The following is a 19,426-nucleotide window of genomic DNA, read 5'->3' on the forward strand; positions in this document are numbered from 1 at the left end:
CAGCCAATGTCACAGCTCCGATCAATAGTGGAGCTTCTTCCTGCAGCCACTTATGCCTTATTGACAAAGATCAGCAACAATTTGTTCGTGTTCAAGTGCACCCAAAGATCAGAGATCAAGAGGCCAGATTTGTGGCTGTCGGAGATCGACAGATCTTTGAGCAGACTGTGGTCGGGGTGGAGGCCAAAGCTACGTGGGAAGGAGTTTCCTGCGCAAGGCGAATACTAGGCGCGGACCGCACCTGTCTTTGAGGAAGATTCTGCTACGGTGATCGAGTCGATTCAGAATTTGAATGGTGCAACCAGCAGGATGCAACTGATCCATGACATCCGTTGACTCCTGAATGAGTACACCTTCCATCGAGCCACTCATGCCTATAGAGAGGCGAACGCCAAACAGTACGGCTGATTGGATGGCATTCTTTGCGGCTCAGTATTCCGAAAGTTTTATTTGAGACAACCACTCCTTAGTTCCAATGTCCTTGTATTCTCTTATCCTCTTTGATTTTATGGGCTACACCCACATCCGTTGTGTGTGAATCGCCATTGTAAAAAAAAAAAAAAAAAAGAAGAAGAGAAGAAGGAGAAGAAGAAGAAACAGGAGGAGGAGGAGGAGAAAAGAAGCACACTCATAGCTCAAGAGGGCAATCTGGCGACCGATCACTTGAGTTGTATTGGCTACTACCTGGTTGAACCGAGAATTTTCCACCATGGTCCATAAATGATAATGATAATAAAACAGTGATGTTCCCTACTCAACCGGTTGACATACTGGCAATCAATTCAAAGTTGCTTTTATTCTCTTGGTTATTTAAGCCTTCAATACATTGGCGTTTGGTAGGAAAACAAGTCATCCAAGAATAGAAGATGTCTCAAACAAGAAGGAATTGTGCAAATTTAGAATTTATAGGAGGAACAAATTGGATAAAATACATTTTGGTTAGAGAGGGCCCCTTACCTGCTGCTAGGGAACACTTCGTCAGCCGTTAAAGAAACTCATAAAACCCCAACAATCATGTTTTTATTTTTGTAACGGTCCTTGCCACATTCAAGTGCATTGCTAACCAAAGAGCACCAATTCTATAAACTAGTTTAGGTATATAAGACGAAATATGAGATTAGACTGAATGTATTTCTATTGTTATCATGTTCCTTAACAATATTTTCTTGTTGCATACCCAACTCTTACATTATGATATGGGGTATGAGAGATAACACTGGTTAAGAGTGAGGTAAGTCGTGAGGCTATTCTATGGCAAAAGCTGGAGCAGCACTATTTCATTGCCTCCCTATGCGCATTCCCTACATCAACACATACAAGTGACTAATTCTAACGTGTTAAGGCAAAAGGTACGGCTGACAGACAAAAGCCAAACTAGGAGCTGGCATCATTTGTGGGCAGGGCCACATCCATTTGATCTGCATTTGCTTCAGCAGTTTCATACTCAGAAAGGAGATCCATGAACTCGTTTAACAACCTTTGGACTTTGCGATTTGATGCCGTGGCAGGAAGGATGTCTTCCCTGAGGAGTTTGTGCTTTTCCATTCGCTGAAACAACAATCACACCAAAGATTCATAAATTAGGAGGGAGATTAAATGGCAATTAGAAATTAACATGAAAAAAATGTTAAGGCAATTAAAATATAGTGCCGATAGCAGCTTATTAATGTTCTATTCTCTCAGAACGTTGAGTTATCCATGATTTTTTTTAAAAAAAAAAACCAACGATGCCATCAGGAATGATGACAACTCTAACCAGCAAAGACATTTTCATTGGCATGCATGACAGAAGGCATTGCCTATATGCAACTTAATGTACCAGATAGGATCAATCTACTTAGATGTTGCACGGTGGATTTTGATGGCAAATAAGAAAATTGGGAAACTAAATTACAAAAAGAATTCAGAAACATATGAAAAGTAAAGGTTTAGAGAGCCTCACAAGCACGTAAGGATCCCATGCTGGGTTATTTGGATCAGCAGATGCAGCCTCAGCCATTCCAGTGGGAGGGCCAAGAAAGCTCTCGCACATTTCACGCAGACGGGATTCATCTGCTTCTCTGTAACATAAAAAAGCAAATTTTGCTCTACTCCCTTCAAACTGAACTTAGTTACAGGTAATTGGGGCTTGCAGACAACCACTAAGTGCCTACACCTTGAAGTGCAGATGAATGAAGCACATAGTTTGGTCGTTTGCATGCCACAAAAACCTGCAGCTAAATTCAGATGTGGAGTAGAACAAAACCCCCAAAAATTGATTATCAGCACTAACATCTAGAATTGCAACTTTTCAATGTTGAAGCATTAATTACAAAATAAAGAGGACATTGCTCAGCAGATTTTACATATGACCAGTTCCTATGCCCCCATGTTAGGATGTATCCTAACAAAGCTGTACATGAAAATTTACAAGCCCTTTCACAGGAATGCGGCATCAATTGGCACATGGGATCAGAAATTCTAGACCATCTATAACTGAGGTCTAATGTAATTAATGTAAGCAAGCTAGAAGACAGGATTCAGAACTATATGGTTTCCCAAAAGCACTTGAGTGGTCCAATAATAAGCTGCCTAAATCAAGTGTGATACGTAACTTGTAAGCTAGTGCCAAATCAGAGAGCAGCAATGGAGCACCAAAAAAAAAAAGAAGCTAAACAAGCTGGGAATTAAAGGGAAAAGAGATAACTATTGTTTTAAAACATTAAGGGAAAAAAAATCAAGAAGTTTGGAGGCTGCATTCTGGGAATTTATCTTTTCACCTTATAAAATGTCTACTATCTAGAATCTATTGTTTTAAATCATTAAAGAAGGATGGCCCAGTACTCGAGGCTCCAGCCATTGCAGGGTCTGGAGGGGGTTAGATAACAATAAAGCAACCATACATTACACCAAGACTCACACTCTCATTGTTTTAAAGTCTGTATACTGCTGCTTTCTGGGAATTTAAATCATTAAGGGAAAAAATTGAAAAAACTCTTTACAGCTTTCCAGGAATTTAACCTTATCAAATATTCTATTATCCAGCAGCATAACAACAGGATAGTAGTACTGCCAAAATTGAATTAAGAATAAACCATCAAGTTATTTACCAATAAATACTTTTCGAAGAATTCATGCTTCCAGTTTATCTGGCTTTAAACAGATTGCAATAAAAGAGGACACTGTTACATCAGTTTATCACGCAACATGCATCCTAGAAGTTTGGCTGAATATTGATCTACTGCCAACTTTAAAGATGAAAAGTAGAAAAAAATAAGCAGCGAATTAGAATACTGCTGATTAAGGGAAGCATTATTAAAGCACTTACAGTGGATAAAATTACAGACACTAACCTGGCTAAAAACCGTACATAGGAGAGCAGGCACTGGCGATATTCATTAGGTGACCTCAATGCAAGTGCTGATGCCAACTGTGTCTCCAGATGAGCACGTGTCTGCACCCCATCATCAGTCACCCTACAACATAAGGCCACAATAAAATCCCTAATCAATTGGTGCCTATATGAAGTTCCAGAAAGTGCCAGCAACTGACACACTAAAGTAAGGAACAACATTATGATATGAGGATTTATCACTGCTTTATAGTTTCTTAAAATAGCCAGCTGTATATAGGGTGTACAAACCTGCTCCAGCTTGGCTTTCTTGCAATGAACTTCCCCACATCAACTTGCAATTTGCCCAATTCACCACTCTGAATAGAACTCAAGTTGAAAGAGCTTGCATAATTTGAAGCTGGAAAGCAGTCATCAGCTATCCTTAGCCAGCACCTCAGGTTCATGTCAAAAAGAAATGCATGACGAGTTGCAAGAATGACCAAGGGTGAACCAGACCTCGAGAACCTTGCAGATATAACTCTGATCGTGCCTGACATGGGGCCAGATGAAGATCACATAAATATAATGTATCTAGGGTGCTGTATAAGCATTATCAGACTAAAATCCAAAATGTTACCAGCATCTTTTGCTGATGAATCCTCTCTTGAAGTGACCAGAGAAGCTAGAGACTCATGCAGAAGACATGTCCTGTTAAAGAGATCCCACACATATAACAATCCCCTCTTTGTGACGAGTAGTAACTTCCAGCACTCATCACAATCTATAAAAACTGCTGCAGATCCCATCATCATGGTTGGCATTGCTCGTCTTCCACACTTCGTGTAAATCTTATCGAACGGAAAGAAAGGATCTTTTTAGTCATTCTATATAAATATGAACTGCTATGAAAAAATACAAATTAAGGAAGAATTTGCATGTGGATTAAGGCCAGTTCACACTAATCCAGAGTAAAATCAGATAGTTTAGCACCATATACACTGAAAGTATGCACACACAAAACTTAATAGATGCCTAAAACATTTGGTGAATGTAAACATGATGCTGATCATCATAATAACTACACAATCACATCATACTTGAATGAACAGATTAATCATGAGTCTTGAAAATGTTCCATCAGCAATATCCTAAGCTGTTCCCCTACATCAATAATTAGATTTGGGCATGTCTCTACTACAATGGGAATCAGGTTTTGGGTGATGGCTAACTTAAGGAATTGATGTATTTAGAAATAACAAGCAAAAGATCATCCAAATAATTCTTTGACAAATCCAAAACAGGTTGAGTGATATTGGAAATGTAACCTCAGAAAGTTTTGCAAGCATCACATACCAAACAATTTAATGCATGATATAAGACTACGGCCAACTTCCCCATGAATATTTGTAGATAAGAATCCTTAAACTTTATATAAGCAGCTTAATTTCTCAATTATCAATTCCAAAAATGACCTTAATTAGACTTCTCTCTTAAAAAGCTTAAAACATGCTAAACTTCTGTAGAAGAAGAGACTCAAAAAATTATTTTTCACATTTTTTCAGAATTTAAATTTTAGTCAAATTATCCCAAATATGAAATCTTTGGCAACCCCATGCATTATAACTAGTGTGTATTTATGCATGCATCTATTTATGCATATATATATATACAGACATCCATGTACAAAAACTAGTATAGCATGTGCAAAATCACATGGACCTACTCATTCTGATTCAAAATAATTGTAGAGATAGGCTGATAATAGTATCTAAATTTAGATCAACATGTGTCGTGTAGATGAATCAGAAGATGTTGATTTGATGCTTCTCTTATTACTTATTCCACAAATAATGTCAATGTCTAAATAGAACCCAACTTCCTATAAGATCGTGAGGCTTACAATTAAGTTGAAAATGTAGTAATATTTAATTCATTATGAGAAGTGATAAGATGTTGAGTGCTAAATTAGTTTTCCTTTCTAAACTAAGAGATAATTTAGTCAAGTTAGTGCAACAAAAAAAAGACTTGGTGCATAATTTTATATCAGTTACCATCGCATTGCATATATCAGGTAGTCAAAGTTTATCTAAAGTCTATGCGGCAAAGGTCATGCATAAGGCTTAACTTGGCTTAACATGGTAGAATTTTAACCAAGGCCTTGAATGACATTGTAGGCTTGGCACTGTGTGACCTCGATCACCATGCTGGGCTTCATGTACACCACGACCATCACCTGCTTGGCTCATTCAAATGCATTGCATGTCATTCATAGAAATAGATGGAGGATACCAAGTTAGATAAGTGGGAAAATTCATCATGAGATAAAATGTCATGACTGATGGAGGAGAGTTGTTTTGGGCACCCCATAATCATCATTTTAGAATGGTTCTAATGAGGAGACAGAGAGAGAGTTCTACCTCTTTAAAAAATAATTGAATTGTTGGATCACTTGGTACGTAGCGTATCAATTCTACAGAATGTGAGACCACATATTTCCAACATCTAAGGCATTAAACAACTGAGTTGGGATTTAGCATGGAATATGATGGATGTTGTTTTAAGACTTGGAATTCATGTGGGCTTGAAATCTAATATGGAGCTAATATCCAAATTTGATATGAATGATCCAAATCAATGTGAAAGAGAGTAAATATTTGGTATTTGTCAAAAGAGTGGTCTCCTGAAACAGGTGCAAAGCATAGAAGTTGGGTTGCATTAAAGAAAAGAAAATCTTTTGATGAATCTCGAGCAAATCAAATAGGAAGGCTACGAGGGTAATAAATTGGAGAGTGGAAAAGCGATTGACAGAAGACTGCATGTAGAGAAGCCTATGAGGAATTTCTCCAAGAAATTCCAATCCACCAGAGTTATTGTTTTCAGGTAATTTAAGTAAAATGTGAATTTCCATGATATTTCCAGTGAGATAAAATTTTGCAAACTTTCAAGGAAAGCAATAGTGATTAGCGATATTTCAGGTTCAAAAAGGTGGAAAATATTCTCTCTTCTATATAGTTGCTAGGATGTTAGGATGTACCTTAAAATTCTAGGCAGAGAAAGATATGAACTGGTGGACATATTATGAACAACCAAATTTGAGGATGATGGCCTGGATATGTGGTAAAACATACCAAAGGTAGCTTTAGAATAGCACTAATAGAGAATATAAGGTGCCTACAATTGGCCAACTGGACTTTAGACAAGAGACGATCTCAACGAACTGGGTATCTAACAATTAGATTGAAGGGCGCAAAAGTGGAAAGGAAAACCTAAAATTACCTTGCATGGCATTAATGGAAAAGATATGACATTTAGAGGGGCATCTCAAGAACAACAACCAATAATATAGAAGGCGCAAACATATATTATGGCTTGTTAGCACTGAAGCACAATTTTATATCTGGTGTTCATTATCATATTATTATTCTAAAAGAGACCGACGTACATCATTTCTAATTTTAACTAGTGGTTTTAAGCATAGTAAATATGACAAGCACTTGGGTTTTCAAAGCATGTCAACCAATTGGCAAACATTAAATGAGATTTGTTGGTGCAAGGTAGCATAGTGAAATCTGACTACTACATTGATGGAATAAATCTTCATATAGCAATTTCTGAAATTTGAAGAGCAAAATAAGAAGATATCTAATTATAAGAATTTAGTTAGGTTTACAGGAAGTCCACTAAGACTTCATGATGAGCATGAGTTATAAATGTCAATTATATTAAGTCATCCAGAAATTAGATGTGATTATATGAGTGCCCAGAGAATAAAATATAATTCCATTACGAGTCATAGCTTTACACTTTTGTGAAGACAACAATATAATCATATACCTCTAGTTCATTACTGCCTTTGATTTGGTTACATACTTGTAACTTAAAAACTGCTCTTTCCAAATGAATTGGGCTTGCTTGGATACTATAGAGATAATCTATTTTGTTTATCTGAAATACTAGTACAAACGCACATGCAAACCGTGAGGTAGTAGGCAATATCTTCAGGAGGTTGGAGAAGGTGGAGGCGTCCATTGCGGACCTCCAGGGGATGGAGGAGCGACTAGGCGGGCTTCCGAAGGCCGACGTGATTATTCTACGGCAAAGGTTGGCCATGCATCACTCCCTTTTGTGGCAGCAGGAGGTTTTCTAGAGACAGAAGTCCAGAGTCCAGTAGTTCAAAGAGGGGGATAGGAATACTCGCTTCTTCTACCAATTGACTATCCTCATGAGGCAGAGGGGCATGATATGGTCCTTAAGAGATGGGGTAGGGAAGCGAGTGGAGGAGGAGAAAATGATCGGGCAAGTTTTGGTCCTTTTTTTACGTCTAGGTGTTGTCTATTTTCCGCAATCGGATGCTGAGATGGGGGGGCGGACAATGCAGTCTTGATCAGGTCAGTGTCAGAATTGGAGGTGAGGGGGGTTGTATAGGACCTGGCGGAGGATAAAGCCCCCAGGGCCGGACGACTTTCCCCCTTTCTTCTTTAGGAAGTACTAGTGCATTGTCGGGAGGGCGGTGGTGGAGGCGGTCTAGTTGTTTTTCAGTACGGCAGTCATAGCCGACGACTAAAAGGCTATCTTCGTCATCCTAACTCTGAAGCGCCAGGATGCGACAGAGCCCAGCCACTACAGGCCCATTAGTCTTTGCACTACCCTTTACAAAGTGGTAACCAAGATTCTAGCGGGTAGGATGAAGCCCATTCTACCTGGTCTTATATCTCAGGAACAAGAAGCTTTTGTAGGAGGTCGAAGCATCACCGATAACATTATAATCGCCTAGAAGATGATATGGGACCTGCATCGCGCCCGGAGGCGACAGTGCTATATGGCGGTGAAGCTTGACATAGAGAGAGCCTATGATAGGATCCGTTGGTGCTTCCTCGGGCGAGCGATGGAGAGCTTTGGCTTTCACGAGACTTGGATTGCCTAGCAACTAGGATGCATGCAGGAGCCGTCCTCTATCTTGGTCAATAGCACGTCGTCACCTTTCTTCTGATCTACTATTGGGCTTCGCCAGGGTTGTCCTCTGTCCTCGTATCTGTTTATTATCTATGCCGATGTGCCTTCTCGAGCCCTACAAGTTGCTTATCGGGAGCGAGAGTTGGAGGCTTATGTTCCAGCCCTCAGAGCCCGACCAATCTCTCATCTTCTTTTTGCAAATGACTGCCTTCTTTTGGCTAGAGCAAGGATGAGGGATGTGCGGGCCCTTAGAAGGGTTTTAGAGACTACTACGAGGCAAGGTCCGCCGTACCGGTACCGGTCGGCGTACCGGTGGCCGGCCGGACCGGTACGGTACCGGTCCGGTCCGGTACGTAACGGCTGGTACCGGTCCCGTACCGGCCGGTACGCGGTGGTTTCAAAAACCACAGCGCGCGGCGCTGTGGTTCTAAAAAAAAAAAATCGTACCGGTGCGAACCGGCCGGTTCGCACCGGTACGAGGCCGGTACCGGCCGGTACGAGGCCGGTACCGGCCGGTACGGGCTCCGAACCGGCCGGTACGCATCCGTACCGGCCGGTTCGGATAAAAAATGGGAAATACCGATTTTTTATCCGTTCCGGTACCGGTCCACGGCCGGACCGGTACGTACCGGCCCGTACCAGCCGGTACGGCATTCCATGCTACGAGGCGTCAGGACAGAAGGTGAATCTCCACAAGTCAACCATTTGCTTCAATCCGAAGACGGAGACGTGGGTGAGGCAGGAGATCAGAGGGATTCTTAGCATGAGGGAGCATGAAGGGCCTTGGAGCTATTGGGCATCCCCATTACTGGGAAGAGACTATGGGTGTTGGAGTGCCTCGGTTTGGTACAGCATGTCCAGGAGCAGCTAGAGGGTTAGAGGGCAGCCTCGTTGTCCATGATGGACAGAGTGACTCTGATTAGACCAGTCCTGAGTTCTATGCCTATATACCTTATGTTCAATACTATAGTTTTGAAGACTATGTTGACGAGGATCGAGAGGCTCCTCCGGAGTTTCCTCTGGGAATTTTATGGTGGCGACCACGGTGTGCATATGGTGTCTTGAGAGACGATATTCCAGCCGACCCGCGAGGGAGGGTTGGGCGTACAGTCTTTTCTGATGAGGAGAGAGGCTTTGATTGCCCGGCATGCGATGAAATTTGTCTTAAAGCTACAGTGTTTCTAGAGTTAGGTGATGATAGCCCGATACGGCCCTGCATGGACTAGTGAGGCAACTCAAAGGGGCGAGGTGCTCCTATATTTGGCAGAAGATCCGCAGGTATGTGCCTATGGCTATGGCTAACTCCAGGTGGCTAATCGGTGACAAGCAGAGCATGAATGTGGTGGACCCTTGGGTGAACTCGCTCCCGGTGAAGCTCTGGCCGACCATGGTCAACGTCGAGACCTCGAATAGACTTCGAATCTGCGATCTTCGTCCAGAAGGGTTGGATGGGATACCACCCAGGTCGGTCAACTGTTTGGGGACCATCTTGTAGAAAGAATTTGGTTAATTCTAGTTCCAAAGTGTGCCAGTCCGGACATTAGGGTATGGAGTACGTCTTGCAAACCTAGGGTCAGAGTGGGTGATGCCTATCACTTACTCCAGAGTGAGCAGCGACCGAGGCTGGATTGTGCTTGGATCTGGCGGTTTGGTCTCCACCCGAGGGTGGCCTTATTCCTCTGAAAGGTGGTATGGGGTCAGCTCCCAACGAGAGTGGTGTTGTATGGGAGAGCACTAGGCATTCACCCCCAGTGCCCTAAGTACCAGGTGGATGAGACTATGGACCACACCCTATTCTAGTGTGAGCGTGCTAGGAGGATCTGGAGGCTAGCTGCGACCCTGCTAGATGTTCAAACTCACTCGGCGTCCTTCCTGCAGGTGCTTAGACGGTGGGTCGTCGTCCCGTAGTTTGGAAAGGCGGCTATTGGGGTAACTTATACTACTTATCAGATCTGGCTAGCCAAGAATGCCTGGACTTTTAGTGAGAGTTGTCCTTCTCCGGAGATTGTTGTGGAGCAGGCTCGGGGTCAGGCGGCGGAAATTAGTCAGGCAGATCTGTTAGATGGACCTTTGATAGCTCGAAACACCTGGAGCTCTACTTCTGCTTGTGTAACGTCTCGGATGGTACTCTTCACCTAGGAGCTCCCACCTCCGAATTTTCTCAAGGTCAATTTCGATGGATGTGTGCTGGATGACGGCAAGAAAAGTGCAGGCTTTGTTATCAAACGCTCGAACTCCAAGGTGATTGTGGCTGGTGGTTGTCAAATCTTCGATACCTCGGTCCTGGAGGCTGAGCTGAGGGCGGCATAGGTCGATCTAGGTTATGCACGGCGTGTTGCAGGTTAGTGCGGTACTACTTAAGGGGAATTCGGCTATAGTCATTGGTTGGGTCCAATAGATTGCCGGCGGTAGGCGCAGGTGCCACCCCCTGATCCGTAACATCCGAGCCATGGTCTCTGACGGAGTGGCCTTCCAGGCTAAGCATGTCTACAGAAAGGCCAACGGGGTTGCAGACTGCATGGCCTCGTGTGTAGCCAACCACTCTAGAGACACCCTTCGAGTTGGGGAGATGAAGTTGCCTTGTGCGTTCCGAAATATATTGTATTTTGACCTTCTTGGATGTATCCATACTAGAATTGTATGAATCATCCGTTTTAGCAACAAAAAAAGCAAGAAACAAAAGATCTGAAATTATGAATAATCCCAAATGAGATTCAATAAACCATGGATATTTATCAAATATCCAAAAAGTCCAGTAGAATAGGGCTTGAAAGGAAGTAAGATTAGTGAAAGATACCAACGGATCAGGTAGTTAAAGCAATAATACATGTTTTTTCTCATATTTAAACTAATATGACCTCACAACAGTTTATTTTGAATAAAGTTCAAGTTAAATGAACAGAATAATTGATAGACCCATGGGCTCAATTTGCTCTTTTCATAGAGCATCAATTTGACATCAAAACATATTTTTGATTTATATAAAGTTTAATGATTACAGGCTTAGATTCCTAAAGATGACGGGATCAATAATAGCACAAATAGAGGTGAGACTAGAAGGTAGTATGTAAAGTTGACTTATTTTCCATAAGAGACTGAACTATATTGTGAATTGATTCCTTGTAACAATTTCCAGAAACAATTATGAATAAAACTTAGTGCTACATGATGATAACATGGCTTAGATTCCTAAAGATGTACGAGATCAATATAGCACATATAGAGGTGAGGCCAGAAGGTAGTATGTAAATTTGCCTTATTTTCCATAAGAGGCTTAACTATACTGTGAATGGATTCCTTTCAACAATTTGTAAAACAATTATTATAAAAAAAAAAATCCATGCAATCGTAGTATGCTGAACGGGCCTATACTGGCCGGTTCAGCCCGTACCGGACCAGTCCCTGATCGGTTCGGTACAGCGGTGGAAAATGGTACCGGCCCATACCGGCCTATACCAGTCTGAACCAACCCCCACCAGCCAATACCGGCCAATACCGGCCAGATCAAATTTTGTTGGGCTTTTGGAGGCCGAACCAGTGGTACCGGTTTGATACCGGTTCGAACCGGTCCGAACCGGTACCGAACTGGTCCGGTGGCCGACTGGTATGTCTACCAGTACCGATTCAATGATTCTTGCATGCAACATAGATAACTATCCAGCCATCCATCTTGACATATAAATAATTCACATTGTAAAATATATTTTCTATCTATCTATCTATATTAATCCATCTATCCATCTCCATCCATCCATCCATCCGTCCATCCATTCATCACATCTATCTATTCATCCATCCATCCATCTTTTGCATATGAATAATTCACGTGTAAAATATATTATCCATCTATCTATCTATACTACTGTGATAGGCACTTAAATGCATCTACTGTAGTCTCATAGACAAGTGTATTCTGTAGCCATTTTCCACCTTTTAAGCCAGCTGCTTGGTTGGCAGTTTGCAAAAGTAAAATTTGTGTTTTATGTATGTATGTAATCTCCATGAAAACCAAAATGGCTTTATCAGTAACCAACAATGAAGCCATGAGCATCATGGAAGCTGTTAAGAATTAATAATTTTGCATACCTTCTAATAGAGACATTCTTGTTTGTCTTAATTCTATCTAAAACATGAAATAAAGAGAAATAGACGAGGAGATCGGTAGCATGCACATCATTTGGTAGAGTTAACATAAAGAAAACAATGAATAGTTATGGCTTATGCACAGCAGTCTCCTTTACCTATAGAGGAAAGAGAGTGCATTTAACTGCAAATGTATAAAACATGCTATGCATAAGACTGTTACTAGCTCACTACCTTATCAAAAATAGCATGAAAGCTTCTAGTTCCAATAACACAAGGTCAGCATGGGCTTCATCAAGTCACGTGCTTGGTGAATGACTCAAGCTGGACATGGACACTTTTACATCCTTTACTAACATGGTGCAAATTCTCTTGCCCTGACAGCTTTCCACTATCCCCACATCTGTAGTCACTCCCATGTTTAATAAATTCATCTCACTTATTTCAGTTTTTACTCCAAGGAAGAAAACATTAAAAAAAAGCCACTAAACCCGCTATCCTCTATCCGTGATGAATCCCTCCAACCATTACATAATTGTTTTCCACTTTTTAATGCATCAACTATGTTTTCCTCTTTTTAATACATTGAGTACATCCAAAAATTTGTATACACTTATCAAGTTACCCAATTAGCAGAAAAGTTTCAAACTAAATGGGGGAATAACAATCATCCATACTTTATCTCACACACAGAACATGTACCAAACACTAGTATAGCATAACCACAACCATAACTATCAAGCTTCATTCAAACTACTTCAGGTCAGCTTTAGTTAACACATTCACTAGTTTGAGAGTTAACTAATGGTAAATGTACCAAGTTATACAGTTATACGGCCATATGGTTTATGTAGTCACAAAATTCATGAAAGAGAATAACTATTTGTAAAGGTACAGCCAATAGTACAGATGCTTTCTCTAATCGAATTGTAAATATTTTCAGGAAGTTGAACTTTAACAGTAGTTAAATGGTACATGCTGTCTACAAGATTAAATGAACTCAGCATATTATACTATTTTCTTGCTTCCATTATGCCACCAATGAAAGGTTCTACACATGAATTATCATGTGTACCTTATCTATATATAATGTGGAAGGCTTTGCATGGCTAGTCATCTATATCATGCCTGATTAAAAAAATAAATTTCTAAATGATAATTGGAACCATGAAAGTATTTCCATTTTTAAGAAATATTGACAATGGAAGTAAATACAATGGAGCGCCTATCACACTATCAAATAGGGCACTTCATACCTCTAATCTCATTGTTCATTCACTAAATCAAAACATCAGATGAAATTGCATGTTTCCAGTGCTAGTTTCCTAACTATGATTACTAGTTTCTATACACAAAGTGACTAATATTGGACACATACTTCAGGGGAATACCTAAGGTTCACCACCTACAACCATTTGGGCAATTTGCCCACTTTACATATCAAAAATTCTTCAAAAGCATATTTGTCTCAGTAAAATTGACCAAAAAGAATATAATCATATTATATGCCTATAACTCCAATTTGTCTTAATGCACTCCATGTGGAACTAATCTCAAGCTATCGAGAAACATAAATCGGGCACTTTTCCTGTTCTTTGGTAAATTATAGTCACAAACAATCACTGTCAAATAAGAGCGACATAAAGCATAAATCATATATTTAGAGTTCAATTGAATTTTATTACTTCAATAATAATTCATCAAGCATAAGATAATTGCAAAAGTACCTGTAGGCAGCCATCTTCACAACCAACAGCCCAAAAATTGGCATTCCCAGCCAAGACAGTTACTTTTCCAGATATACGATCAGACCAAAGAGTCTGAGTTCCTTTCATGCACGTTATTTCAGTTTCCTTTGTAACAAAGGCATTTCCATCACCAATTATGTCATGCACAGACCTTTCTATAGGCTTAGCTTCCAAGCAAAGTAGTAAGCTGTCATCATTATCTTTCTTACTAAATACCCGAATAGAAAGAGCATTGCACGAAGCCAGAGTACCCGGCATGCATATTGACCCTGAATATTCTACATTGATCCTTCCATCATTTCTAGCTGAGGTTGGTGCCTTCTCAATAACAAGACTTTCATTAATGTTAGCCCTTGCAGTGACACCAGAACGCTCTTTTGGCCCACAACTGTTGCATTTTCCAGCATCAGAGCTTCCACTAAATGGTCTCTTAAGGGAAGCTTCCTTTATTCCACTATCAGCAGGAAGCACTCCATGATCATCCTTTTGTTGACCCAAGGCTAAGGAAGAAAAATCCACCTGCTGAGCTTGGGCCACACCAGAGATATTTTCCTGATGGGCGGGAACTCCAAGTGCTTCTGGAATTATTCGTTTTCGTCCATCAGGACGCCGGTATTCTCTTTGCTTTACAGGACTACTAATCCGGGCAGATGCAATTTTATTTAAACCATCACCACTGGCCATTCCATTTTTCTTTCCATCTTCCACTTGGTTTTCGGAAGCCTTTGGAATTGAGTGGCTGCCAATTTGGTTTGCAGTATCTGCAGAAGACTTTCCAGGAGTCTGATTTTCTAGAACATCGGATGCCCCTTTCTTGTTAGCTGATTGCTTTGCAGACACAGCCTCTAGCAATAACTGTGCCGGGCTTTCAACTAAGTTTGCTTGCCTTCCTCTGACATCACCATATCGACTTCTCTTCAACTCATCCAGCTCAGCATCAGTTAACCTATGCCCCAGCTCCTTCACTTCAAAATGGAAAGTAACCACTGTTCCATCCAAGGAGCAAGCAAAAAGTGCATACCCATCTGGACTCCTGTTTTAGAAAAGGTGAATCTTAGGTTTAAGGGAAAGAATCAGATACATAACAAGTCATAAATGGAGTATCATGATTGTGTCAACAAGATAGAGCCATTTACCATGACAAGTCAACAACACTCTGTGTAAAAAAATGTTTGGCAACAAATAGAGGACGGGCACTCGCTGTTGTCCATACAGTTATAGTGCGATCCTGACTTCCAATAGCAATGACATTATATGGTTGTAGCTCTTTTGCTGGAGTCTTAGAGGCTCCATTGGTCCATCCAGCAGGTGCAGCCTTTGCCTCCTGACCAATGGAGAAATGCTTCCGAAACACAGAATGGTTGAACTTTACAACAATAACAGGCGCATTGTGGCCTAGAAAGTCAAAAGTAGCAGACCATTCACCTCTTTCTAGCACAGGTGCGGAGTGTCTAGGTTTTTGAAAGCCATGGGTGGTAGTGATAAAATGGCCACAAGGTGACCACCCAAGCCGCCTGAAAAAAGTTGAACCAAGCTGAAAAGGGCCACTATTCTGTAAGCATGTGTTTATATCAAAAAAAATAAAATAAAATAAAAAAAGCTTATATGTCGCATACAGATTTTGCCCAGTGTCCTTCTGTCCTATGAGCAAGACTCCAGTCACTTGTGCGCCATATGATGACAGTCTTGTCATCTGATTGACTCGCTATAAATGAGCCAATAGGATCCCAAGCAACTCCTTTAACCAAGCTGGAGTGCCCTCTCAAGACAGCAGTGCATATGCCATTAGTCATGTTCCATATGTGAATGGTATTATCCAAACTGCCGCTAGCCAATGTTAAGTCATCTGGAGACCAATTAAGATCCACCTACTTCAGGCATTGAGAAAAGAAAAACTCCTCTGTTAGGCATACTTCAATCTAAGGTTTTGATTAAAAAAAGAATTTAAAAGTCAATAAGCTTCATCAGCTGAAGCAAAACAAAGCAGATATCAAAAGAAGTGGGAGCAGGTAATTACCACATCTGCAGTGTGACCCCTTAAAGTCATGATGACTTTCCAATTCTCTACATCTGGAGGCTCTCCACTACCGAAATCAGTCGTGCCTGATCCAGGTTTTCTCTCATGAATGAGAATTACCTGATCATCGGACCCAGAAGCAAGATAACGGCCATGCTTAGCCCACCTGACACAATTCACAGATCCAAAGTGATCACGGAGAGTTGCCAGTAAACTTTGGGTTGACTGGTCGCCGTCAGAGTCCATCCCCACTGACTTCATGTTCCATATTCGAACCTACATCAAGAAGTTGCCAACAGATGATCAAGATACACATGTGCTAATGCATCATGCAACCCAAGTGTGAAATGTAACATCAACGCAGCAGCTATTCAATCAACAGGTTAATCTGCAGTGCTCTTTAAGACAACCATAAACATCTACAAAGTTGTAGCACATTTACGAACAATATTCCAGAAGATAACTTATTTCAGGAAACGAACTAATGGACAGAAGTGGTATAATAACATGAAATGCATGTCCGGAAAATAGAAATAGGTTTAAGCTAAAAGAGCTAAAAGAAAGGTCAGTGGGGACTAATATTTAGACATTCATCACATCTTTCAGTCTGTCATCATCAAATTACATTTTGTTTATGCCTGTCATCAAGATGTTCAGAATTTAAATCTTGCATAAATAATTAACTACAAATTCACATGAACATACAAAAGTACAAGAGAGATTTTTTTTATTATAAAATTAATCAAAAAGGCATGTACGAAATGCACTTGACATATGCAAACATCCAGAAAACACATACCTACTAAGAATTTTATCGATACTGAAAATTATACACAATTCATTAAATTTCTTAGATAAATCATCATCTCCTCAATCTACCAAACTTAAATAAAGACAAAACAGAGAGTATTATTACTCTTAAAATAAGAATTCATTTAAATCAAGAAGCGGAATAGTACTCAAGTAGACTACTGCCAAATCGTTTAAGAAGGTACTACATGGGAGTGAAAGAACACCTGAAAAGACGACTATAATCCATGAGATCACTTCAAATCTGCGGACAACCAAAACGGATTTCGACACAAAAATCTCACCTTGTGATCTCCCCCACCGGTTGCGAACCTAAGACCGCCCGCTTGGATGTCAATGGAGAAGATCTGCATCCCCTCATGCCGAATCCAACCGGCCTTCTCCGTAATCATCTTCTCCTCCTCTCTCTTGCTCCCACCGCTTCAACTTGACTTCCAATACCTCTATCTACGCCCCCCACCTCAATTCAGAGATGAAATCCGCAAGCTCATGGCCGGAGACCCAAAACCCTAGGCGGATTCCAGAGCAAAACCCTAATAAGAGCTCAGAGGAGAGCTGAGACCGAGAAGGAAGTACAGGGGAAGGGTATAGAAAGAAAACCCTAGAAGGAAAGGGGAAGGATTTTGTGGGGAGATTGCAAGCGAAATTTTTCTCTCCGATTACGCAGCAAGGAAAGAAGGAATCCGGAGATGATGTTGGAGGCGATTAAATTAAAAAATTGGGGTAGAAAAAATTTTTAAGGCTAAACCGCAGGGCCACATGGTTTCATAAGCAGAATACCATACAAGGTCCAATCTGGTAGACGAGTCCAACATTGGCCATCCGATCATAATAGAATTTTTATTAAAAATAAAAGGGGTTCGTCAATGCATTTTCTTCCTTTGGCGATATATAATTTGTATTTGTATATCCCCTCCGTGTTCTAAAGTAATATCTTAGGAGAAGTACTATCTTTAAAACCCTAGAAAAAGTATAGCAGTTGTAAGAAATATCTATTGGTTGATATACTATAACTTAAATCTATACGAATCATATATCTATTTAGATATATATTGCTATTATTTTTATTCAAATTTAAATAGATTATTAAACATATATTATTTTTAAATTAAAATATATTAAATATAAATATATTATTTAAAAATGATTTAAGTGCTACATTTTTACTTTATTATTTTCTATATATAGTTCACTACAACAAATATATTAACAATATAAAAACAATACCTTATTTCATCTTGGTAACAAACTGGCCAATAAACTGGTGTATGTCATTTTTCTTACTCTCGCGTTGTTTTAAAATTGATTAACTATTTATTTTATTAATGAAAAAAAAATTGGACACCTCGAACTCAGACCAGATCAACCTCGACAACCTCGAAACAAACCAAGGTAGATGACTTCGACTCCAGCCGAGGAGCCAACCGACCGAGGTGAGCAACTTCGCCTTTGACCAAGGAGCCAATCAACACGTGCTAATAGAGACTAACAATCTTCGCAATTGGCCATTGTGACGATGACTAGCTATTTGCAACAGCTCTACATTCGACGCGGTGTCAATACCGTACGCCATCCATGCCGAGGCCATACTATTGCCTGCCATCTGACCACCGGTACACTTCGACCCAAGTAACGACAAAATCGACTCTCCTATATAAAGGGGCGATCCGGAGGACCTCAACTACGCACAAAAGAGTAACGCAAGAAACACATAACACAAATTCACTCTTAGAGAACACCACCTTGCTAAACATTCTCTCCTCTATACTTTTTCTCTCTATTCTAACTTAGGTATTGAAGAGTCTTCCACCGGAAACTCTCCAGCAAGCGGACCTTTCGTAGGCTAATCGGGGGCAGACCAACTCCATCACACCTCGGCACTTTGTCTAGCTCAATTCCAACCGACATCGAGGTCATTCTGAGCTGTATTCCAACCTCGGCACGGACTCTACGACAATAGATTGGTGCTAGAAGGAGGGCCCACCACCCCAGCTACATTGATATCGATCGAAGGGAGAAACCGCCAATATGAGGCATGAGGAGCCCGTGGTGCATCGCATTGTTGGGAACCCGCCCATGCCGCTGATATTTCAAAACAAAAATCAAATGGCAGCGGAATCGGCATGCACGGGTTCGACGTTCATCGCATGAACGTTGTTTCTAGACCTTTCGTAATTAGGTAAGAATTAAAACTTTTAAAACTATTAGGAAGATCAAATCTTCACCTTGCGCGGGTAGATGATCACCGCAAATCTGAATTCGTGGTTTTGGAAGAGGGTTCGCTTGAAGCCGTTCAAACGTCCGGCCTCTACGGGTATCCACACGAAGCAGGATCCGATCCAAGCTCTCTATCTCACCGGGGTGCTAGCTCCCTTGCAGAGATAGCTTTTGATGGCTGATCTCCTCTCTTTCAATCAACCCTTGATTGTGCTTGAGAGGAGGAAGAAGAAGGATGAAGATGGGAAGAAGATCAAAAGCCCCTGCAGCCTTCTTCTTTTTCCA

General features: G+C 40.8%; 1 protein-coding gene across 9 annotated transcripts; it reads right to left on the reverse strand.

Moving 5' to 3' along the window:
* Positions 1-1,112: 1,112 nt before the first annotated feature.
* Positions 1,113-17,848, reverse strand: LOC103720567 (protein HIRA-like). 9 transcript variants are annotated; one of them, XR_015971147.1, is made up of 10 exons: positions 17,209-17,721; positions 16,115-16,390; positions 15,714-15,965; positions 15,234-15,631; positions 14,077-15,130; positions 3,951-4,161; positions 3,623-3,863; positions 3,333-3,455; positions 1,943-2,216; positions 1,113-1,548 (listed from the first exon to the last, which is right to left on the reverse strand). XR_015971147.1 is itself a non-coding variant. In XM_017846039.4 (10 exons), exons 1-10 carry the CDS (start codon positions 17,314-17,316, stop codon positions 1,375-1,377), a joined length of 2,955 nt encoding a protein of 984 aa, XP_017701528.1. In that variant the 5' UTR covers positions 17,317-17,848; the 3' UTR covers positions 1,113-1,374. The 9 variants fall into 9 exon arrangements, 8 of the variants coding, with proteins under 8 accessions (XP_017701528.1, XP_088562913.1, XP_088562916.1 ...); XM_017846039.4 differs by having other exon boundaries at positions 1,943-2,060; positions 17,209-17,848; XM_088706787.1 differs by having other exon boundaries at positions 1,943-2,060; positions 15,714-15,968; positions 17,209-17,748.
* Positions 17,849-19,426: the final 1,578 nt, after the last annotated feature.

Source organism: Phoenix dactylifera, chromosome 11, assembly GCF_051530095.1.
Source record: "Phoenix dactylifera cultivar Ajwa chromosome 11, Ajwa_hap1_PhDact_Kaust_v1.1, whole genome shotgun sequence".
Classification (NCBI taxonomy): domain Eukaryota; kingdom Viridiplantae; phylum Streptophyta; class Magnoliopsida; order Arecales; family Arecaceae; genus Phoenix; species Phoenix dactylifera.

Excerpts from the sequence above, each read along its gene's own strand:
- LOC103720567 (XM_017846039.4), bottom strand. The coding sequence starts at position 17,316 with ATGATTACGGAGAAGGCCGGTTGGATTCGGCATGAGGGGATGCAGATC. Across the intron at positions 16,391-17,208 it reads CCGGTGGGGGAGATCACAAG|GTTCGAATATGGAACATGAA; the intron begins GTGAGATTTTTG and ends TTCTTGATGTAG. Across the intron at positions 3,456-3,622 it reads AGAAAGCCAAGCTGGAGCAG|GGTGACTGATGATGGGGTGC; the intron begins GTTTGTACACCC and ends CTTATGTTGTAG.